The sequence below is a fragment of the Corvus moneduloides genome, chromosome 27 (genome assembly GCF_009650955.1).
Source record: "Corvus moneduloides isolate bCorMon1 chromosome 27, bCorMon1.pri, whole genome shotgun sequence".
Taxonomy (NCBI): Eukaryota; Metazoa; Chordata; class Aves; order Passeriformes; family Corvidae; genus Corvus; species Corvus moneduloides.
In genome coordinates, this window is record NC_045502.1 from 4,740,890 (window position 1) to 4,761,638 (window position 20,749).

The 20,749-nt window shown below is 49.4% G+C and overlaps 1 protein-coding gene and 1 long non-coding RNA gene across 3 annotated transcripts; one reads left to right on the forward strand and one right to left on the reverse strand.

Moving 5' to 3' along the window:
* Positions 1-349: 349 nt before the first annotated feature.
* Positions 350-1,800, forward strand: TCIM (transcriptional and immune response regulator). The gene has a single exon (XM_032091859.1). It carries the CDS (start codon positions 434-436, stop codon positions 752-754), a length of 321 nt encoding a protein of 106 aa, XP_031947750.1. The 5' UTR covers positions 350-433; the 3' UTR covers positions 755-1,800.
* A 10,350-nt stretch (positions 1,801-12,150) lies between these two features.
* On the reverse strand, positions 12,151-20,548 carry LOC116435506. 2 transcript variants are annotated; one of them, XR_004236792.1, is made up of 4 exons: positions 20,403-20,548; positions 16,057-17,431; positions 14,593-14,695; positions 12,151-12,674 (listed from the first exon to the last, which is right to left on the reverse strand). It is a non-coding gene; the product is annotated as an uncharacterized LOC116435506 (long non-coding RNA). The 2 variants fall into 2 exon arrangements; XR_004236791.1 differs by having other exon boundaries at positions 12,151-14,695; positions 20,403-20,547.
* Positions 20,549-20,749: the final 201 nt, after the last annotated feature.

Sequence of the window (20,749 nt, forward strand, 5' to 3'; positions counted from 1 at the left end):
GCTGTTTGCACAGGCTCCAGCCTCTTGCTAGCATTGCAACAGTTCTCACCTGGAGTTTTACCTGTTTATGGTGTGATACATTCTGCACGCAGTGCTTTTCACATGCAACAAGGGCAGGAGTGGAGTTTGGGCTGTGCTGGCTCAGTCCCACAGGGATGGTTGAAGCCCGTTTGTTCTGTGATGGGTCAAAAAAAGCCATTTCCGTTGCAGAAGCAGAGAGAACTTTTCATCTCGTCCGCAGGACAGGAAAGTTGGCAACTTAACTGTTAAACTCGCCTGTGACTGTTGGGTGTTGACATCATCGTGATCTCACCACTGTAACCGGAGCCCTCCGGCTTTTCCTCCAGCCTGCCTTTAAATTCCAGTCCTGGAGCCAGCACAGCATCCATTCCTCCGACTGGAGCCCAGGGCAGACCCGGCAGCACCCACATAGATGAAAGCAAAGACAAGCTCCAGCGCTCCAGCCATGTCCACGTCACTGAGAGTGAGCCCCTCGGTCCACGGCTACCGCTTCGACACGGCCCTGCGCAAGAAAGCCGCGGCCAACATCTTCGAAAGCATCAACGAGGAGTCCCTACAAAAACTCTTCAGAAACTCCGGAGACAAGAAGGCAGAGGAAAGAGCCAAGATAATCCTCGCCACCGACCAGGACATGGAGGAAAAAACGAGAGCACTAATGGCATTAAAGCAGAGGAGAAAAGACAAACTGCTCCAGTTCCTGACATTTCGGAAATACTCCATTAAAGTTCGCTGAACTGGCGGAGGGAGCAGAAATGGAGAACATTTTGTGACGGGACTGTTTGTGACCTCCTACCACACTCAGCATGCTCCGCTGCCCCGTGGCATCGGGGACTGGACAGACCACCCACAGGGCTTCAGCCCCACCGCAAACTGCGAGCTGACCGCGGCATCGCTGCGGACAGCAGCATCAGTGCCCGCAGCAGCATCGGTGCCCACGGCAGCATCGCTGTGAACAGCAGCATCGGTGCCCACGGCACATCGGTGCCCACGGCAGCATCCGTGCCCACCGTAGCACTGGTGTGGACAGCAGCACTGGTGTGGACACCAGGATCAGTGTCTGCGGCAGCATCACTGCCCATGACAGCATCGGTGCCCAAGGCACATTGGTGCCCACGGCAGCATCAGTGTGGACAGCAGTTTGGTGGCCAGAGGCTCACAGAGAGGGAGCAGCTCCACCGGGAGGCAAAAAAGCTCCTCCGGGCAGCCATGGGACTGAACTGGGGGGAAAACCACACGCCCGGGTGTGATACGGGACCTTCTGATGGACTTGGTGTAACTGACTTGAGCCGTGTGCTTTGCTTTTTCAGACTTGTTTCCTTAAAGCCTGAGCCCGTGCAGAGCCCTGGTGCTGTGGCTGGCAGGAGGCTCTGGAGACCGACCAGCTGCTGATCACGGTCACTTCACATTTGTTAAATGCACCCAAATGCAGCCGTCCAGGAACACATTTGCTCCAGAGACACTCTGCGCCACTGTACCCTTCCTTCCCAAGCTGTGTGTGTGCAGTAAAAGTCGTTTGCACAAAAGCAATAATAATGACAGATTTCCCTGAATTTACTGTGAAGTTCCCTAATATTGCGCTCACTTACCATTAACACTAAAAATCTAAATATAATAACTACAGTTCTTCTCTGTGTAGGTTACAGTAACTATTAGATGAGTACTTACTTCATGGCAATATTTTATGACAATGTTATTATTATATTGACTATAATTTATTGCATACAGTGATGTGAAAATTAATAAATTATTAAATAAACACAAATTATCTTGTCTGAAATGCTCAGTTCTCCTGGGGTTAGACTTTTTTTGTCAATTCATAGAGACCCAGTTTAAGAGCAGACTACCTGCACCTCTCCTTCATTCCCCAGGTGTGGCTTTGGCAGCCCATCCTCAGGATATGGAGCAGTCCCTGGCTCCCCCATGGCCCCACTATCCCACCCGGCAGCACCAGTTTAGCCCACAGTTGCTATGGCAACCATGTCATTTCCCAGAAAGGTCTCACCAAATTTATTGTTAATCAACTCCAATATTAGTTTGCTCTCCAATAATAGTTTCCTATTACAAAGGAGAACGACATCTTCTGCAATGAGGAAAGAAAGGGGTAGAAAATGATGGTTCGGGGCCAGGGTGGGCAGCATGGCTCGTCAGCCTTTGACATCTCTGCAGAGCAGAGAAGGAACCTGGACTTGGCTCCTCATCACCCAAAGAAACAGAAGTAAGTTATGAAGCTTTGGCAGCAGAACTGGACTGTTTTTCTGCAGGTTGTGCTGTAGTATCATGATAGACAATGCTGAAAGTACTTAAAAATAGCAAAGACTGGTTATTTATAAGTCTGTCCTCTAATAACCTGATGGTTTAGATAAAAATGTTCCCATGACTCTGCTTAGAGCAACAAAGATAAAGCAGCTTGGAAGAGTGATAGCCCAGCTACAGTTTTTTTGCCTACAGTAAGAACTCCAAATTGCCAATAAGTCAGGGAGACTGGAAATAATCTTTTAAGTCACCTAATAGAATGGGCAATTATAATTATTTATAGCTGGAGTGGGATGCATGGTGATTTCCCCTCCCAGGAAGACCAGAGAGTAAACTGTTTTGGGATGAGCCTGTTTGAAAGAGCTTCCAAAGGCTTTTCAGAACTGCCCTTGCTCAGAAAAATCTGTCTCAGGGCAGGTTTGCTCCAGAGGAAGTTGCCAAATTTCCAGCATTCGACCCCTTCCAGAGCAGTGTCCCACACTCGCTGGAGCTGTTGCACCCATTGGTGACACATCCCCACAAACCCCCTATCCACAGTGACAAAAACTGGGCCTGTTTCCAAAAAAGGCCAAACAGGGCCATTCACTGCCTGCCCACAGCCCAGCTCTGCTCCACCCAGCCCTGGGATGGGACGCAGTTCCTCCCTTTGGTGGGTGTTCCCATCGGAGCAGCTTCTTGTGCGACAAACACTCACAACAGAAGCCAGCAGGGCAAGGACCCCCAGGCCCACCTGCCTCTGGGGTGTGTTACCTGCCAGGACCCAACGAGCCTGCTGCTGAGGATGCTCTGAGAACACCCCACAGGGACCAGATCAGCTCCTCACCGTCCTGCTGCTTCCCAGGGGCCTCGCTCTGCTGCTGGGGCTTTGCTCCCTGCTCCCCTGCTTTGGACCCTTGAGGTGTCCTCAATGCACCGCCTGTGCCAGGGCCAGTGCTGGATTTGGCAGAGCCTTGTCACTCTCTGGGTCCCCAAAACCAAACCCAGCTCCCCAGTGCTACCGATGACCTGGGCAGCCTGGGCTATCATTTGCCAACAGCCTTTCCTTGAAAGGAAGCAAATCTGGCAGAAGCCATGATCATGGCAGACTGAACTCAACACCCACTGAAGTGGTTGCTGCTGGCATGTCCTAGGATTGCCCAGACAATCCTGTTCACAACATTTGCATAACATGACTGATAAGATACTCTGACTTGGGGATTTTATAGTCCCTCTTGTCTCATTACATTGAAATTATTAGCCCAAGTGGCATCCCTGACAAATAAAGGCCACTTACTAAGAAGTTATGTGATTATTGGATATTTACAGTGAAAAAAGTAAATTTTCCTTGTTTGCAGCCTGTCTGTTGCTTTGGCAGGTTTGTGCTCCAGGAATGTGTCTTACAGTGGGCTCAGCAAAAACTGCAATGAATTCTCATGGACCACTGGCCAACAAGAGTTTGACATACGAATGTCCAACCATCCCAGGGCCCTTGCCCACATTGTGCTGCTGCTCTGCTTATCTCCAGGGCTGCACCAGGAGGGCTCAGAGCACCCGGGCTCATCCCCGGTGATTCGGTGTTTGTGGCAGCCCGTGTGCCAGGGAGGGCAAACCAAGCACTGCCAATCCGGGTGCCCAGGCTGTGCTGTGCTCTGTGGTCCCGCCGCGGTGTGTGCAGAGAGGTGTGGGCAGGGCAGGTCACCCGGCTGTGCTGGCACCCGTCAGTGCCGTCACGGGCGGTGCCGGGCCCTTCCTGAGCGCCCGGTGCCGCAGACTCGGCGTCTGTGGCCGGCGCACGCTGCGCTGCGAGCCAGCCTGGCCGTGCTCCGGCCAGACGCAGGGCCCATTGTCAGCCTCCCCACACAACAAACAGAGGAAAAGGCCGTTCAAGGAATTTCCTCCCTCCAGGAGCCGGGCGTTTCCATTAATTCTTCTCCATGAGTCAAACTGGCTGTACTGGGTGTCCCCCGTCCCAGCATCCTGAGGAATATGCATCTGAACAGCTAATTTTATCCAGCTTGTCTAACGTCCTGCTTAGCAGCCGTGCTGGGAGTGTGCTGGTGGTTCCCCACTACCACTGCTGGCTGGGGAGAAGCCACAGAAAGGCAAGACAGAAACTAAGGACAAGACTTTTGGCAGAAGCTCTGGCTTAACAGACTGGGGAAGATGGGGAGCAACTCACAAGGTGCTGGAAAGAGAGAGCCCAGAGCAAAGGGGGTGTCAGTGACCCTCCTGTCCATGAAAAGATGGGGTTGGAACAAGTCAGTGGCCCAACTCAGCCTGACCACAGTGTTCAGGAGGAGATGGGGATGTTCCCCAGTATCTGAACACCCAGTACTGTGACCTTCAGTTTCTGGTGAAATCCAGCACACAAGGCATGAGCAGAGTCCAAAGAGGAGCTGCGCCAGCCCTCGCCCAGCCGTGTTTGTGTGTGGGGAGACAGGGTGCCCTGGTCAACAGCAACACCTCCCTGGCAAGCTTCCCTTCCACACCATGGAGCAACAGGCAAGTTAAAAATTAACTGTTGAGCTGAGCTTCTGCTCTGCTTTGCCCAGAGGGACAGACTCTGCTTTGCAAACCAGTGGAGCAACAGCCTGGGTGTCCCTGGCAGCCCTGGCTCACAATGGCATAGGGGGTGCCTTGTGCTTGTGAAAACAGTCACAGATGAAGCATATTTCATCTGCAGCTGCCGAGGGAAACCTCTGCTCTAAAGCAGGTTAAATGTGAGTGACAAGCTGTAAAGCATGAGATTTGTGGATGTGTTAGTGTGGGTTTCACAGAAAAGAGCTGGTCTGGGCTTTAAAAGCACAAATGCCACACACACAGCAAAATGATGCTCCAGTGTCACTTTGAAGGGATAGACAAGGCTATTTATGAGAAGAAAAGCCTCTAAAATACTGCAGGCAATGGGAGATAGCACAGTTACCATTTATCTTTGCTAAAAAACAAAACTCGGGCCATGACCAGAATCTTAATACACAACCCTGAAAAAACCCCTTATTCCCACTGAGCTGCACCCTGAACTGGTGCCTGTGGCATGGCACGAGCATGCTCTGCCGTGGGAAGCAGTGACATTTTCTGGTTCATGGCTCCCAGCTGGGGAGGCTGGACAGTGAATCAGAGCTCAGCCAGCCGGCACCTCCCGGCCCGCGGCTCCCCGGTGCGCCCACGCAAAGGGAGCATCATCGGGACAATCATCAGGAGAATCATCGGGAGAATCATCCGAGCGAGCGCAGGCAGCTGCTGGGGCTCAGCACCGCGTTCTGCATCCTCCTCCGTGGAAAACCCGCTTCTTCCAATGACTGAGCACTGCCCCGGGTCTGGGGCGGGTCACTGATTCATTCCACAGCCGTCAGTTCCCAAAACACCCGTCTGGAAACGCCGTGGAGCAGTTCCTCGGTGCTGCACACCAGGCAGCTGTGCTGTTCCCTGCTTGCTCCCTGCCGTCCCCCCGCAATCACACTGCCGCACCGCGCTGGAGGTGGCCCTGGGGGCCGGGACCCATCACTCCGGGGGAAGGGATTCCCAGTGCTGGCAGGCAGCTGTGTGAAAGCTGCTGCTCTCCCACATCGTTGGAAAATTCCATTTTTAAAACACTCATGCACGTGAAAAAGTGGATTTCCACTGTCTTTGCAAAGCAGAGATGCTTTAATGCCTCAAGGAATTAGGCAAAATCTGACACAACACCTGACACAACTCAAAGTACTTTCTCTGCCTGCTGCTGTTTCTGCTTGGACCATAATGGAAAGGGAAGAGAAAAATGCCATATTGTGCTTCCCAGACTGGCCATATTCCAGCTGGGTTCTGTTTAAAATTCACCTGCCATCCCAAATGCTGAAAATATTCCAATCCAGACACAGTTTTTTCTCCCCCTCTTCCTGAATGGTAAAGTACGAGACACAATTTTTCATTTAGAAATATGCTTGGGAGCCATCAGACCCTTTCCCTCCACCAGACTTTCTGGGAGGCTCTGATTTGCACCCTCACCCTGGTGCCATTTTCTGAGCCAGTTTGCAGGATGGCAGCACAGGGCTGCCAGAGAGGACAAGGACAAATATACAACTCTAAGGCAAATTGAAACCTTGAGCGGAGTGCAGTCCATGGAAAAATTCCAGGTGACTTGAAGGATTCTATACAGAAGTAAAAAACCTTTAATATATTATGCAGAAAGTGCTGCCAAACACATGCTGGTTTCATCCTGATTCAAACAATAAACTTCTTCCTAAACACTGAATGGTTTAGCTACAGTAAAAGTATGCAAAAAACATGTTATGAGGTTGGAGAGACATTCATCAAAGTCAAGGACCAGGCAGACCCGAGCCCACGCCAAGGGGCTGCCTGAGGGGCTGCCCCAGGGTCTCTGTGACAAGGACACCCCGGGTTTAAAGTGGCCAATCCCTGCCTGTGTCCACTTGGACCGAGGCTCAGCAAACTCCCCCCCCAAAGCACTGCCAGGCACATCCCCTGACTCCCAGGAGAGCTTGTGACAGAAACCCTTACACACTTGATTGCAGAGCTTACAGTTTGCCATAAGCAAATAAATTAGCTATAATTTAATATTTGATTGTAAGATTTACTGTTCTACCCTTTACAGCTTCACAGGTGGATACCCAGTAATTGAGCGAAAGGAAGAGCCCCATTAATTCCCCGCAGTGGGGACGGGCTGTGGCAGCACTACTGGGGAAACCTTCTACCACCTCTTTCCCTGCAGGGAAAGATGAGGAAGCTCCTCCTGGCTTTAGGGGGGCAATTACTGCTCTTTGCCTGTAGTTGATGCCTGGAGCCACACACACCCACTCCGTCATGGGGCAGAGCAGAGTTCAGAGTCTCCTTACAGAACCCGGCTTGGTTTGGCACAAAACCCATCACTGACCTGAGGCTGCTATTACAGAGTGAAATTCAGCTTTGCTGTGACTTTGAAACCCTTTGATTTTGAATAATGTAACCTAATTTTTGTAAGATATTAAAGCTCAGTCAGAACCCAAACTTGAAGCAGTGCCCCAGTATATTTTAGCAATGGAAGTTGCTAAATTGCTAGATTGCATCACACACTTCAAAAGTTGGAGGCTGGGGCTCACCTCCCTTCTTAATTTCAGCTATGTAGAGAAGGTGCTCCCTACCATAACATTAAAAAAATCATACCTGCGTGTACTGTTTTAGATCAAGTGCTCCTCAAAGTTCTCTAATCGTGTTGTCTGTTGTAACACTGTTCTCTGCAATCTGTAGTTTGGTCAGCATGTTTGGGTCCTTCTCCAGGATGGGTTGAAACACAGTCTGATTCCTCAAAGTCCCATCCTGTGGGAACTACATGTGCAGTGTGAGCTCTTCCCACACAGCTGCAGATAAAAGTCTGCAGGTGTCAGTGCCAGGGAAAAGCTAATAAAAGAATTCCATTTTGGACTCTTTTTTCAGGGTTTGGCTAGTTCAGGTATTGAGTCCCAAATGCTGCCCCTTGTCACTTCGTGCCAATTCTTAGTTTAACCTCGAGCAGTTGCAGGGATCTTTCTCAGAAACATCTCTCTTCAACCAACGAAAGAAGCCTTTTTGGAAGGCAATACCCTTACCCTGCTGCAGGCTGAGCCCTGAGCAGGCAAATCCACATTATCTTCAGCCGCAGAAAACATCACCGAGGCTGGCCTGGCCTCAGCCTCACGCACCCCTCCGACAGCCAAATCCCATTCACCGGAACGGGACTTCAGGTTAAACATCAGCCGCGTGCTGCAGAGCATGGCAGAGTATTGCCAGCAATTCCACATTTCAACATCATTTATATAACTTTTTCTTTACTTAGTAAAGCAGGAGATCGAGCAGCAGCGTTAAGCCCAGCCCCGGTGGCTTCTCTGCGCCTCCAGGCGCTTCGGCAGCTTGTGGTGCCGCCGCCCTCCTGTGGCTGGAGAACCACTCGAGCTGGAACAACACCAGCTTCAGAATCTGATGGAACATCACTGAGCCACCAAAGCAGTAACACCGGGTAACACCAGAGTAAGGTGGGCATGAAGAGCCTGGACACACTAACTGGTCCCAGGAACTCCCACCGAGGGCTATTGGCTCTGTAAAGTTCATGCATGCCAAAAGTTTTCCAAGACAGGAGGTTTGGGATAAATGCTTCACCCCAGTGACTCACCAGCTTCCACCCCACGTTCCAGGTTTCCTATTTGTGCTATAGCAACAGTAAATGCAACGCATTTTGTGGGGTGTTTCCTATGCTAATCTCCCTTTGCTGAAGCAACACTGAGGAGACCAGGAAAGACCATCAGCACCCGAGCCCAACACTCAGCTCCGGCAGCGGGCTCAGAGTGATGCATGGCCACATCAGACACTGTGCAAGGACGCCAGCAGGGTGCAAGTGCTGCTGCCACACCCCGGACGTGGGGCCAAGGCCACGGCGCTGGTGACGCAGCTCTCGGCTGCAGAAGGGGAAGGGCAGGTGGAGGCCAGAGGGAAGAACAAGTGACATCAGTGCCAGGGCAGGAGGAGGCTGTGAGACCACGATGGGGAGCGCTGCTGCAAGCCCCCCCACCACCTGCCCCCTCACCGTGCCAGGGCCCTGCAATCACTGCACCAGCATCTGTGGAGCAAAACCCATGTGCCTCAGAACCTGTGTGTCACAGATTCAGCTCCTCTGTGTCTCAGCCAAAAATTGCACTGCAGGAAAGCAGTGACTGACGAGGGCAGTGACGCAGGTGTATTGTGACTCTAAAAATCCAAAAGATATAGGAAACTGCTCAATCAATCAACAACCCAGCACAAGAGTTCTCTCTCTGCATTCCTGGGGAAAGTCCAGAGCCAGCATTCTGACAAGGAGCCGTTCGTTGTCAACATGCTGCATCAACCTCGGCAGCCCACACTGCTGGGAGCAGCAAAATCACACCAACAACTGCCCAAAAATGTGCATGCTTCCAAGTGTTATAAACTGCAAGGGACTCCCGCTGCACCAACAAAGCCCTGGGCGAATTCAGAATTAAAGCACCCTTAATTCACTTAAAGGGATATGTCAAAGCCTCCCTTAATTGTGATAAATCCCATTCCTTCATCTGAGAAGGTGACATTTCATGGCAAATAGTCCCAAGAAATTGAGTGGAACAAGGAAGAGTTTCCTGTTTTATAAGTGATTTCCTGTGATGACCAGGATGGGAGCAGTTGGCTGCATGGCTGGTGCTCAGGTTTTTTAGGTCTTTGGTGTTCCCAGGCAGACAGATGGAATTTGTCACAAGAAACTAATCAGGGACACTGAGACCTAGTTGCATTTACAGGGATAAAATCTCAGTTTGAGGAGTCATTAGAAACCTGCCCCTCACAAGCACGCTGCCTGCTAAGTCACAGACCATTTCCCAGGCAAACCATTTCTTTAGAGCCTGGCAGAATGACCGGGAGGAGAGCAGTGGGAGTCATGCACGGCATCATTAACCCAAGTCTGTCCTTTCTCCCACAGTGCAGAGGAGCTCATCACTTCAGCAGTCAGAGGGGTGTGGGATTTGGGAGAGGGCCAAAAGGAGCAGTCAAGTAACTTGGCCTTTAAACCATGCACTTGGTGTCCCTCTGGGGCAGACAGGTCCCCAGCTCCTCCAGTTTGGAGGTCAGGTTGAAAATCCCCTTTCTTCCCTAGAGAGGGGACAAAGCATCCAGGACCCCCACAAGCACCCAGCAACACCAGCAGCCAAAATGAACTTCCAAGCCAGCCCACCCTTCTGGTGCCTTCACCTCTGTTCCAAGGCTGCTCCACCAGGATGCACACTGGGAGCCCTGCTGCCTTCCCAAAAGGTGGAGGAGAGATGCCCCTGCACGCTCCAGTTGAGGGGCTGCCAGGTGTCAGGGGCTGCTGGGTATCGAGGGCTGTAGGAGGTTGCCAGTCCAGCACCCAGTTGCCTTCAGGGAGCATTTTCTGAGCTCTGGTAGGTGGAATTGCAAACAGGAAAGTGCTGAGCCGGCTGGGAGCAAGCTGTTCGCCTGCCCCTGAGTGTCTCTCTCCCAGCAATATTTTAATTCCAGCTCAAACTGCCAAGAAAAGGAGCTCCTTAATCAGCAAAGCCGAGAGGAAGGGCAGCTCCCGTTCCTGCATGCCGTGGCAGGGTGTCCCTGTGGCTGTACTATCTCTGGCCACCACCCTTCCTTCCCCTGCAGCTGTCAGGCTTGTGGCCATGCTCGTGCCAACCGTGCAAAAATCCCTTCCCAAGTCCTCATGAAGACCAGCACACACCAAATCTGCCAGATCCTGCTGCAGCTCTTGGTCTCCCCGGAAAGAGGGGCTGCTTTGGTGGACCAGCGAACATCCCACCAGAAATGCAAATTTCCTTGATTTATGCTTTTCCAGAAAACTTGGCCTTCATGGTTTATCAAACCTGGTGCATTCCAGACAGAGGGAACAGCTGTTCTTTGCCATTTCTCTGATATTTCCATTATCGCCGCTGCAGCACCCAGCAAATTCTGCCTTGTACCAAAAGCCATTTCTGACAAATTAGGTTAAAAGGAAGTAGTGAAAAACTAAAAGCTCTTCATCTAATCCTGCCACCTGGAAAATCAGCAGAGAAATATAATTTTGTAGTCTTTCAAATTAAATCAGATTCTAGGCACTCTGTTGTTGAGTGCCTAGAATAGCTCTGCTCAACCATGACTAGGTTTAGGCACGTTCAATTCATGGCAAAGCAGTCCCAGTTCAGAGATGCTGCTTTTAATTTTATCCTCACACTATTTTTTAAGATTTTATAGTTTGCCTCAGCCATTCCCCATTAATGAGGTCTCAGCAGGAGGTGGCCTTTAATGGCAGAGCAGCTCAACCACAGAGTGGAGGTTGGGGACCTGCACATGGGTCACAATATCTGTCTGTGTTTTGTGTAGCCTTTCCCTTCCCTGGAGCCTGGGGCTCCCATCACCACCGCTGAACCCACAACAGATCCAGCACCAAGGGCTCCCACCAACCCTTCAGCCTGGGGGCTCCCACCTCATGAACAGCTCTGCTCCCTGGCACTGCTCATGTTTCACACTCACACCGAGGGCATGTGAATGTTCTTGCTGCTTTTGCCGGGTTCCCTGGGTGGCTGTGCTCTGAACTCTCTTCTGGCTGCTGCTCTCCAGTGCCAGCCATGCCCAGGAGCAGTCACTCCCACCTGTCTTTGATGTTTTGTATAAAACTGACCTGCACATGATTTTGTGTCTTTCTATTCTCCTTTCAGCATATAAAATACATCCACGAGTCCCTCTGTGCTTTGCTTTATTCTATTTTTTTCCCTGATTGCTTTTCACATGCAAAGTCCGGAATGTCACATCTGGTCTTCTGTCATTTTCCTACAGGTTTTCTGGGGAAGCTTAGACCGGTTGCATTAGAAGCAGCAGAAACGATTGAAAGTATGATGGTGCTGAGCAGTCACCTGGGGCCCCATCTTCCTGAAGCCTCAGGCTTTGAAGTTGGAGCTGTTTGGGAGCTTGAGCTCCGTGCAGCACTTGGCTCCTGCAGCCAGCTACAGCAGCGTGTCACCACAGCTGGGTGATGGTGCTGCCAACACTCACCTCCTCTTTTTTCAGGCCTTCTTTGCATATTCCCCTATAACCGTTCCAAAAGGGCAAACACCTGCAATTCTTTCCTTTCATTGTGAGCCTGAGTGCTCTCCAGTGAACTTCTGCTGTTTCCTGAGGAATTATGGACTGGAATTCAGTAATTATGGGCCTGGATTCATCCCTCCTTAACTAGCTTTCTCTGCAGAGAAATAACAAAGCTGGCTGAAGAAAACTTACCTGGGGCTGCTGAGATTTCAGTGTGAGACTTTCAAAGTTTTACATATAACAGGTTTAAGGATCATGAAACGTTTCTCTTCTTTTCCTGGCCTTGGAAGGAGCAGGGCTGCTCACGTTCCTCCGGGGCTCCGGCTCTGCTGACCTCTGCAGGCAGTGAGGCAAGGCTACAAAGGTGACATCAATGACAACAGCTATTTTTATAGAAAAACAGAAATGAGATCTTTCTCATTTCTTCAAATGAAAAACCCCAAACAAACAAGAGTAAACCTGAATGAGGTGGTTCATTCTGAGAAGCTTTTCTGGTATCAAGAGATATGATCTTACACAATATGGTGTTTTGGTTTGGTTTCTCTCTTGTTTTCCTAATTTACAATGTGTTTTAGCATCTCTGCAAAATATCCCTCAGGCTGCCAATGGCAACAGGACCTAGAGTGGTGATTTAACATGAGAGAATATGTTCTCTTACACCATTTTCTCACACTCTTCCCTTTGTGCTGTGATGTCATTAAACCACTTAAAACCAGGTGCAGATGCTGCACCTCCATCCTCTCCCTCTGCTGGTGGCCGTGAGTTGTCGTTCTGTCACAGAACAATGCTGTCCTTCAGCAGCATCTGCCTCTTCTCTACCACCTGGCACCTCACTGAGATCCAGTCCCTCCTGGGCATGTGGCTGTGAGTGATGCCAGGAGCTGGCCCTGCGAAGAGGAGGAGGAGGATGATGAGGAGGAGGAGGTTGTCTCCCTGGGAAGCATTGCCCTGCGACAAGTCCTATGCTCACCTGAAGGCATTTTGCATTTGAGGACAGTGACATTCACTGAGTCAGGCTGCACATGTCAGCATGGGCACACTGATATCACCCAAGTGGACACTCATTGCTGCTCCAGAGATTTAACAACCATTATCATAATGAGTCTAAAGCAAAGGCTGTGGAAAAGCCAGCAGCAATTCCTGCCAACCAGCACAGCTGTACGGGCATGAGGGAGCAGAGCTGCTGGGAGAGCAGCTGGGCTCAAATGGATCACGGTAGGAGGGGAAAGAGTAGCTGAAAGCCGCTCCTTTGACCCAAATCTGGCTCTTTTCCATGTGCAGGGAAGGCAGTTTGCACTGCTGCTCCAGAAGAAGATTAATTTACTGCTCCTCTCTGGGCAGGTGTTGATGGATTGTGTGTGGAACAGCAGAATTTCCCCAGACCTGAGATGAAATCAAATCTCCAGGAAATGTTTCACTCCTCATATACAGGGCTATCTAGAAAAGGCAGCTCCTCAGGAGTATGGCTTTACCTGCAATCATCTGCAGCAGTTTGTTTTGTTTCCTTTAAGGAGACTCGAGGGTGCAGTAAGAGGCCATTTCAAGGATCTGAAGGAGAGGTCAGGGTTTGATCTCTCTCCATGGCCTTGTAAGTAATTACTGGCAGGAGGGAAGGAGGCAATACAGGTACAAAGACTCAGAGAGGTCACAAGAAGTTATCCAAAGCCAGCAGACAGAAACCCATCTCTGCCTGGATTTGGGGGAGACATGGGAACTGCCACTCTTGGAGCAGGACCGAGGCCACTCACCCACCACCCACTGCTGGGGCACAGCTGGAGGATTAGCTCCATCCATGACCTGCTTTTAGTTTTCTCCATCCCTCTCCCATCCCCACAGGCAGACAGCTGAGCACTGGGCAGCCTGGGCGCATGGAGCAGCTCTTGGCAATATCAAGCTCACCTGTCTTTAACTCCACAGTTTGAAAGCCCAAATCCTCAACACTGCCACTTGGAGAATTTCTTACATGCCATCTAGTTTTAGTGCTATTCTATTTCATTTGCTACCTTACCTTAATAATTTTTTAGCACTCATTCAGTTTGCATTTCTCTCTCTTTTCATTTTCATCTGTTCCTGATATTTTATTTTTCCAATAAACCAAGTAATTTAATGGCCCTAATCCCAAGCCTCCTATTTGGAGCATGGATGTGGAGGCTGCAGAAAGAAGCCTCAATTTAAATCTGTCAGTCAAACATAACTTAATCTATAATCTTCTTTATATATAAAACTGCTCCATGGGAAGGAAACCATGACTGGGATTCAGTTTAACTTTAAAATACCCAGCTTTACACCTTTCTAATGCTCGCTCCTCTTATGTACAGGCTGTTAGAAAAAGGCAAAGTTATACAGGCCTTGGACAACACAAAGTCGCAACAGTTTAAGTAAAGAGGTGATTGCAGAGGCTTTGAAGGGCCCGAGGCCACATCCCCGGTGCCATCACCGTGGCACAGGCACTGAGATGCAGCTCTGATGTTTTTCTATTGTTTTTCCATTTCTGGACCTCTAAAAAAAGTGAAGGGAATCAAAGACACTGAAGATAATTGCTTCTTTTTGTTACCATTCCTGCCTGCTGTCAGACAGTCCACAGATTTGCCAGAGGCTACGGCTCAGGGCCGAAGCACAGTCCCAGGCAGCTGTAGGTTGGACAGAGCCAAGGAGCTCTGGAGTGAGGACACTGAACAGGGAATGTTCCTCCCTGCACTCCCTGTGGCTCCATCTCCTTTGCTGGTTCTGTACTGGACAATGTTCAGCCCCAGGACATGTGCAGCACCTGAGATCCCCCCCGAGCACAGCAGGAAGGCACCTCACCAACAGCCGCAGCCGCTGGTTCATCACCCGCCCTGCTCGGGGCAGTGGTATCAGGCAGAAGCAGAAAATGTTCAACAAGACTGGCAGCACGAGAAAAGAGCTCCTGAAATCAATCATGCAAGACAGCAGCTAATTACCAGACATCATGCCTTCCCAATCCCTGCTCCCATGGCCCCGGGTGTTACAGACACGGGAAGGGTTTTTTTCAGTGGCTTGAGCCCCTTGGGGCAACAGGCTGCTGCATGCTTCCAGCATGGCCAAGACTCCTCTACAACGTTTGGTTTTGGCACTTCAGTCTGGTTTACATTCTCTCCAGTTCACTGGAATCAGGACCTGTACAAACAAATCCTTGTGTCTTCTTCCACAGGTGGGATCAGAGGCTGGGGAGAAGCTTGTGGTGTGAGAACTCACTGCCCTGAAGCATCAAGTGCTAAACAACTGCGCTCTCACAGTGTAATGAGTTGTGTTAATTTGACGCCATTCTTCATCAATCATTAAGGAACTTTCATCAAAGTTTCACCACCAGCTGGATGCTGAGCGGGTGGCTGAGGGGTCCCTGCACCTCCAAAGCTGCAGCAGAGCAGTGCAGGGCACATTCACAAAGACACTGAGTGCCAGAGCTCCAGAGCCTCAGAACTTGGGACGTCTGTCACACACCTCTGCTCGTCTGGGTGTATCTTGGGGTAAATCTGCAACACTGAACCAAGCGATTTCTCCTCTAGAAAGTTCTCATGGGCTGTTTGTTTATTTTTGTCTAGTCCATCACTGATGGCTCTGTGGCAGAAGCTCAGCCTCAGCTCTGTCAAAGTCCAGAGAAATCACTGTGCAATTCTGCCCTGAGTTGGAGCATCCAAAAGCTGCCACAGTCAATATAATCTGGGCTGCAGCAAACAGCCTGACAGCTGGGTGCAATAACCATTTAGCAGATAACCACATTTTATTCTGACCCTTATTTCATCCTGCAGCAATTAGCCAGGAAAAAAGGGCCTCATGACACTGTCATTTCAGCCTTGTGTTGCAGCATGTTTAGGTAGGCAGAACCTAGACATACCTTCTGGATCCTGAGTAAAAACACCATTCATGGCTGCTAGTTCACATCAGTTTTCACAACTACAGTGTGAGGGAAAAGCTACTGCTGGGTTTAACCACCTCAGAGGACAACTTTGAACAAACCTGAAGCAACCCAGTGAGCACTGTGAGGAGGCAGCTGCACTCTCGGCAGTGCAGCCACCCGGGCTGGGAATGAGCCCCCCCACCAGCACTCAGACATTTATTCCATGTTAGGTCCTTCCCTTTGCTCCACTTTAAAATAAAAACATGAATTTGATGTCCATATTCTAGTCTTCTGAAATGACATCTTCCCCATAAATATCTTCTCAGTAGTCCCAACCCCAAGCCCAGCTCTAATAAAAGTGCTCTTTATGGTTACTAGACAAGTGAGATGTCACTGGACTGAACAATTACCTTCAAATATCTGCCCAGAACTGGCTGGGAGTGGAAATCAGCTTCTTCCTCCCCAGGTACAAATCCATAATGAGGATTTATTTCCGAGGCAGTGGAAATGAGGTAATCCCTCTCCTTCTTGAGGTGGGATAAGGAGAAAGAAAAAAAAAAAGCCAACAGAAATAGTACAAGTTAATAGTGAAGCATCTGGAAAAGCAAATGATTTGCAGGAGGCAGGGGCAGGAGGTCAGTAGCATAGAACAGCTTTGAGAAATAAGGGGAAAGTTATGAGTTTGCCTAATGCTGACCTGTGCGGGGGCACGGGCAGGAGGCTGGCACAGGCACGTGGCCCTTCCTTGGGTTCAGCCTCCTCAGGGATCCTGCAGCACCTGAGAGCAGACACCAGCCCTTGGGACAGCCAGCTCCCAGTTACTATCAGTCTCTCAGTTATTCTTGATTGCTCTAACATCCACCAAAAATAAATGTAATATTGAAATCACCTGAGGAAGCACCGAGGAGCAATGTGCTGTTCCTGCCAGCTGACAGACAAACGCTCAGGACAGACAGACACTGATGGGCCTGGAACAAGCTGGGGTTACTCTGGCACAGGGTAAATCTTCACTTGTGGGGATGGCCCTTTTCTGCCTGTTTTGTTTCAGTAAATTCATTACTATAACAACCCTATTTCTGTAAAGAATATAAAATTGCCGTGAAATGAAGCAGATGAGGAGAAATTGTATCATTGGGGAAACCAAACTGATGCCCAATCTCTGCTTCAGCAAAGCCACAGTGGATTTGTATTGCCCTGTGCGAATGTAGTGACTTGAGAAACTGTGTAAATTAGGATAAAGGTGTGTATTTATGGGAAGAAATTGAGGAAAACCATCTCATCTCTCTCCTGGGATTCATACCCCAGGTTTGCTATTGGCTTTGCTCTCTGCTGAGCCCCAGCAGCTCAGAGGCAGAATCTGTTGATGCTACAGAAAGCAAAGTCGTGCAGAGCAGTCAATGGGAAATAATAGATATCAATTACACAGCTTGAACTGCCGACTGGATCAGGTTTTATAACTCTTTACTCTTGTGGTCTTCTTAATAAATCCATTGGGAGAGATGTCATATCCTTTATAGCAATATGTTTCAATGTTTTATTTCCTATGGAGGAGCAACTGGCCACTTTACAAAATGCTCCTTGGAGTCTCCCACAGCCTCATCAAGGAATCAAAATTGGTGTGAGATGAACATGAGCTGTTTGTTCTCTCATACAGGGACCAGTTTGCCATAACATTTGGATATTGCTGCTGGAAATCAGATGGATTCCTTCTCTTCTGCTTTACGACACGGGCAGCTTCTGAGGAGTGTGGGAGCCTTCCAGTGAGGTGCTCAAAGTTCAGGTCACCTAAAAGAAAATCACACATTGGGGAGAACCTGCATTTTTGTGGCAGGCAGAAAACAGCATCACTCTGCAGGGGTGTGAGATTTTCCAGCCCTGCAAGTGCAAGGAAAGAGCAGACACATCCCTCAAATGAAGGTAAAAAATTATATTGAACAGGGGTAAAAAAACCCCTTGTTCTTGTCTATCACTTGCAGCCTTTTATCTGCATTTTTATTTAAACCATCTCAAGCACTGGAAGCAGAAATGCAGCCTTCTTCTGTGGCACCTTCCCTATGGTAAATCTAATTAAACAGCCATTAAAATATGTCTTAGCTTGATTGTATCAAGGTGACCTGGAGCTCCTGCTAAACGTTAGCAACAGCATTCCCCACAAACTGGCATCCAAGAGGGAACAGGCAGTACTGTTTCTCCTGATGTGGCCTTTAGATGAATGTGGTTATTAAAGTGCTTTGTGTACCACAGATTTCCAAATAAATGAATCTAATTTTCTGGCAGCTGAAGCGCTCTGTGTGCCACTCCAGTGCTCCCAGCCAAGGCTGGCATCCCAGTGAGCATCCCGGCTGGGCTCTGGTTCTGCAGCACTCCAAGCAGGATGCCAGCAGCCATGGGGGCTGGCACACGTGGACAAAAATGCCAGGCAGCATTGCCAAAAGCCTGGCCAGAAGAAAAGTGCTAAAATATCAGAAAGGAGAGGAAAGAGGATAGAGTTTTACCTGCAACAGCCAGAGCAGCTTCCACCTCTGTGGAAGGTCCCTCCACCTGCAGACAACAAGGCTGATTGTTTCCTAGCCCAAGTAAACACCTGGCTGGGAGTTTAAATATCTTTAAATCCCTAAGTCTCGATTCAGATTAAAATCTGGAAATATTTCCTTGATTTACACTGGCCTGACCTCCAGTGTCAGAACCACACACAATTCATACTCATGATGCAAAACTCTGTAGACCAAATTCCACATCCCTCCTCACAACTAGACCTGCTAATGCCCAACAAACAAATATCTGTTTTATAAGCAATTTATCATGCTCAGGTTAATGACAGCAAAATGCTGCTGATGAGATTGAAAACTGGGAACAGTGTCTGTTCATTACTGCAGGTTTTTTCATGCACCCTAAGAAGGATCATTATGCTAAAGAAAATGTTCACCAGGTACTAAATCAGACAGATCTGCAGCTAAAAAACTACTTCCTTTGGTTGTTACCTTACGTTTGACTTCACAAATTTATTCCTTAAACTGCAGCTACAGTTAAAAATAGGAAATATCCCACCAAGCCGCAAACTAGCTGAACAGGTGGGAAATGTCTCACTTCCCCCTTGCACATGTCAGCAGCCACAATTTGGGCACTGGGGCTACACGACTGTAGAAATCTCCCCCTACGCTGTGTGCAGGGGGCTGGAGAAGCTGGAGACACATGAATGATGAATTCCCAGGTGCAGTGATAGAGGAATGAACTAAGTTTAAAAACAAAATAGAACAAGGAGAGATGGAGCCAGGTGGTAGCACAGAGCTCCTGTTCCCCAGGCTTTGGCAGCCCTGGAAAGCCTTGGAAAGGCAAACACCCTTCCTGTACAGCCCACACAGGTTTGCTCTGGGCACCTTGACAGCGGCCACATATTAAACTCTGGGCTCAGCCCAGAGTATGACAAACATGCTTCAATGAATGACAGTGTGCACCAAGATCACCATAATTTGGGACCAGCTTTACACAGTCACTGAGCCTATGGAGAAGCCTGGCCAATGCCCTTCCCAACATCACCACGTCCCCAGAGGATTAACTGTGCAATCCAGCATTAGCTGGGTCAGACCTGGGGCTTCTGGCTCACAAGAGCAGCTCACAGGTTTGCTTCTAACAGCAGCACCATGTGCCTGTGGCACTGAGTTTCATAGGGGCAGTTTTTAAAATTCTGGTTTTATTTTCAGATCTTTGTTGTTCTGTCTCGGTTTGCATTTGAATTTCTGATTAAAACATGTTTTTTTATGAATCCTTCAGCTATTATGATACATCTCTGCCGAGTAGGGAAGGCACAGTAAAACTAATTAAATGCTATCCAAGAACTTCACTCTGCCATTTACAGAAACACATTAAACTGTGAGGAACGGCTCCTTCAGAATCATTGCAAGGGGTGCACAGCCGGCTGAATTTTCCCATGGTGGACAGTCTGGTACCAGGGCAGTCAGCAGGGAGCAGGCTCACGGGCAAAGACCAGCACAGCACGGTACCCTGCTTGGCAGGTGGGAGACGACACGTATCTGCAAGTGCTGGTTTTGAGCAAAGATGCAGTGAGGGAAGGGGATGACAAACACAGCAGAGAAAGGGGGTGATGTACACAGCGAGGGAAGGGGATGACGTGCACGATCCAGAGTCACCATCTGCTCAGCTCCAGCACAGGGCACACGCAGTGTGGGGTTCACAGCCTGTCCCTGCAGGGCCAGGACCCGATGCTGAGATGGGCACAGCACTGCTCTACCCACACCCTTCACCTGGGGCAGAGCATGGCCCAGGCTGCTCCCACCTGCTCCCACCAAACCACTTTGTCACTGTCACCAGGAACACTGAGAGGAATAAGAGCAAAAGCAAGTGAAGGGCCAACATGGAGGATCACTCTAGGAAGGGACATGGGGACATAAAGGAGCAGTTCTATGCAGAAATCTACTGTCACAGGGGCTAATGAATTAAATGAAGTGGAAAGCATGGCATGAATGGGAGATTTGTTGTAGTGACTAATGTAATTAACCTCTACTGAAATAATTAAGCCTCCTAATTTGTGCTGCATGAGCAGTACAACTGCAAGGGCAGGTGTGGGCAGCCCTGCACTGACTGTGGGCAGCACCCACCGTGCCGAGGGGCTCTGGATCTCCTCTGCTCTGTGGAGCTCCTTGGCTTGTGCTGCGAATAAACCCCACAGGTTTAGGAAGAAAAAGTTCTGATCACAAATATCCAACAAAATGCTATGGTCCATTCCTCTTGGACTTACCTGCCTCCTCATAAACGGTGACATTTTTTCTTCCTTCAGCACAGGACTGCTTTATGCCAGTCAGAGAAACAGGGTTTGTTGTCTCTAGTTATTAATTTACTTTTATTGACTGCAGTGCCTTTCCTCGTTTTATTACCCAATAGCTCACACCAGCAGAACAGCTTTTCTTTTAGGTTACACATAAACGTTTGACTTTCCCAAGCGGGCACCAAGGAGAGGCAAAACCACTGCGGCTCCTGCTGGGTGCATCTGCTGCCCTGGCCCCTGCTGACCCCAGGGACACTTTCTGCCAGACCATGTCTCTCACAGCCCCATCCAACCAGCAAAAATGCTGATCCCTTTTCCCC